At 31.8% G+C, this 2,935-nt stretch overlaps 2 protein-coding genes across 2 annotated transcripts in view; both read left to right on the top strand.

Moving 5' to 3' along the window:
- Positions 1-129, top strand: part of LOC117100667 — a 5,605-nt gene extending 5,476 nt beyond the window's left edge. Inside the window, exon 6 of the mRNA XM_033240455.1 lies at positions 24-129. Within this exon, the coding sequence (XP_033096346.1) occupies positions 24-98 (75 nt within the window). The 3' untranslated portion in view covers positions 99-129. The remainder of the gene's footprint in view (positions 1-23) is intronic.
- A 295-nt stretch (positions 130-424) lies between these two features.
- On the top strand, positions 425-2,935 carry LOC117100666. The gene is made up of 4 exons (XM_033240453.1): positions 425-469; positions 693-962; positions 1,339-1,604; positions 2,381-2,935. Exons 2-4 carry the CDS (start codon positions 711-713, stop codon positions 2,451-2,453), a joined length of 591 nt encoding a protein of 196 aa, XP_033096344.1. The 5' UTR covers positions 425-469; positions 693-710; the 3' UTR covers positions 2,454-2,935.

Below are 2,935 nucleotides of genomic sequence, written 5' to 3'. Positions count from 1 at the left end.
CTGTATGTATTGATTTTTTCTAGATGGATGGAATACCAATGAATGCTGAACACCAGTCTAAAATGGAAAAGAATAAAATTAGGAAGGTAAAAAGATAACCATATTTTGTCGATGCTGCGTGTTGTTGCCACAAAAATTCTCTGAAATCATGTCCATATTGTTGATGTTGAAACCTACGAAATTTCTAAACTAAAAATATATAAAGAATTAAAAAAATATCTCAAATTTAAAAGTGTAGGAAAAAACAATGTCTTGATAAGAAAATATACCACTTAATATTTTTAAAATATTAAAAAATGCATAAATTATGCAAAATCAAAGCTTGTAACAATTTTAGGAAAATATATTATAAATCAGATAAAAGACCACCATTTCTTTCCCTGTATGTACATAATATAGTTTATTACTTATTTTATAGGGAACTACTACTGTTGAAAAATCAGCTGATCCAGATGTGCAAGTAGATGAGGTACAATAATGATAAAATTTAATTTAAAAACGAGCTGTACTTTTGTATTTGACAGACAGTAAGCATTTACAATTTAGTAGGAGTAGGAGTGGTCAGTAATATTTTAATATAAATCATACAAATTTGTTTCATTTGCCTGGGCTGAATGTCTAATACTTATAACATTAACAAATAGTTTGTTGTTTGCTTTAATTTGTTTTTTAAACTTATTCAAAATTTACAGTGCATTGACTTGGAAGTTATGACAGTAGCAATGGAGCCTGATCCAAATGCAGCTAAGTGGGTAATACCACTGATGTTATCAGTATTGGATAGGGCAATCTTGGTTAGTCCAACAGGGAAGTTGAATGACAACCTTATCCATGGCGCATTGCGGCTAATTATGAATCAGTATCCCAGCGTACTTTGTCAGTCGCCTATGAGACAGAAGCTGAAAGGCAGAGGATATGAATGTTATCTAGACAAGGGAGATAAAATAAATCGTTTTGTTCAGGTTAGTATGTTGTACAGTATAAGTAAATTTGTTTCTGGCATCCATAAATTAGAATTAGTAGTAGAAGTGTAAGCAATTGAAAATAGAGTATGATATACAGTGCCTGTGAACAAGTACTAATCAGGGAGATGTAAAAATACATTTTTTTACATCTCCCTGTACTAATGCTCTGTTCTCTTGTGCATTTATGAAAATACAGAAGTGGCTTATATGATATTGGTTATATTAGTGGACTACTACTTAACACATTTTGGGGGTTAAACAATTTATTTTTATTTTGTGGTGTCATACTATAAAATGATGCAATGTATTGGACCATACTAAATTAGTTCACAATCTCATTTTCATATTTTCCATACTTTCTTTTTTATTGCAGATAATACATGACAAACAAAGGGACCACTGGTTCTGTGCCTATCTGAAAGGTTCCAAAGTCATGGTAGTGGACAGCATTAGAACGACACATTTAAGCGATACTTCATCTTTGTTTCTTCAGCAACTAGCTCGAATGGACAAAAGCATGTTAAATCAGAACATAGTGTTCCAGAGATGCCAGCAGCAAACTGATGTCTACAGTTGTGGGCTTTACGCTATTGCATATGCCTTTGCAGCTGCCAGAAGCGATGACATCCCTCAAATGAGGTAAGAAATGACCTCAAAACATTAAATCTTCCCTATAGATGTAGGTCCATTTCAATACCATACTCGCCCAGTTTTTCTTTGGTTTCATTTGTATGACTTGGGTATTACAATACAAGCCTCCATTTCAATGAAGACCTCCACTTTTTAGGACCAGGGTTCTTTGTCTTTACAGCTTGGATTTTAATTTTAATTAGAATAATTCTTATTTTTAAAAACACATACATTCGTTTGGAGTTGCAAAAATGTGGTATTGAAATGGAGAGAATCTTTAATTAGGAGACAATCTTAATGTGAAGTGCATAGTGGTAGGCATTAAAAGAAATATGAACTGCAGTGTTAACAATTTTTAAAATCTATATGGTGCGCCATTTTTGGGTCACAAGAAGTTAAATAAAGAGCTAACAGTCTCCACAATAAAACAGTCACCATTTCATAAAATAATGCAAAGATGAAATATTGATATATCATTGTTACATACCAAATTGCATATTGGCCTTAATGTAGCAAGACTTTTTCATACAAAACTGCTAGCATCCGATACTGTTGATTTGGTTTGAAGATAAAATTTGATTTTGCTTGACATCACATGCAACTAATAAGAACTGTAAAGAAATGCATTATTTTAAAAACATTTTAATTCCACCTGCCACCTCAATTTCTCAAATCTTTACTATATGCTTACTATTTAAGGAAGGTATAAAAAAGTCTTGCTTGAAGTAACTTAAACTTCAGTCAATGTCTCATATTTACAATACTATTCTGTGCTTATATTTCAGGTTTACTCAGAGTCAAATGAGAAGACATCTCAAAGGTTGTCTTGAAAACTTGAAACTGGCACCTTTTCTGTAGCACTTTTTGTTCAGTCATTAAAATGTAACAAACTATCATATAGTGGTAATCTTATTATATCATTACTTGCCATGTTTGAATCAGATTTTGCATTACACCAGGAAAAGATAGCCTAAAAAAGTTTGGACTACAGTACATTTGGATGATTGTAATATGTCGGGCGTATGACACAGGTCCTGTTGTTATGGTTGTTTATGGCAATGTAAATGATTCTGCACAGCCCCTAAACACAATACTCAGTATTACAATTACTAATTTTATAACTTGTAAGAAAAACTTTTTCTATTTCTGGAATGTAGTTACGGCAGTTTTGTTTAAAAGCAGTAAACAATAACTATAATAAATGTAAACTTCAGCAATCATGTTGTAATAAAGTTGTAATTTTCATTTATTAGGCCCATCATCCCTCCATTAAAATAAATTGTTCATGTAAAATTGTTTTAATTTCCTTATTGAACAATACATTAAACCCCAGCTTCTCA

Source organism: Anneissia japonica, unplaced genomic scaffold (assembly GCF_011630105.1).
Source record: "Anneissia japonica isolate Jap-2015-1 unplaced genomic scaffold, ASM1163010v1 scaffold288202_len37801_cov127, whole genome shotgun sequence".
NCBI lineage: Eukaryota > Metazoa > Echinodermata > Crinoidea > Comatulida > Comatulidae > Anneissia > Anneissia japonica.
This window is presented reverse-complemented; position numbering and strand designations above follow the sequence as displayed.

Coding starts and splice junctions, on each gene's coding strand:
- LOC117100666 (XM_033240453.1), top strand. CDS start 711: ATGACAGTAGCAATGGAGCCTGATCCAAATGCAGCTAAGTGGGTAATA. Junction 963..1,338: donor AAATAAATCGTTTTGTTCAG/GTTAGTATGTTG, acceptor TTTTTATTGCAG/ATAATACATGACAAACAAAG. Junction 1,605..2,380: donor GATGACATCCCTCAAATGAG/GTAAGAAATGAC, acceptor CTTATATTTCAG/GTTTACTCAGAGTCAAATGA.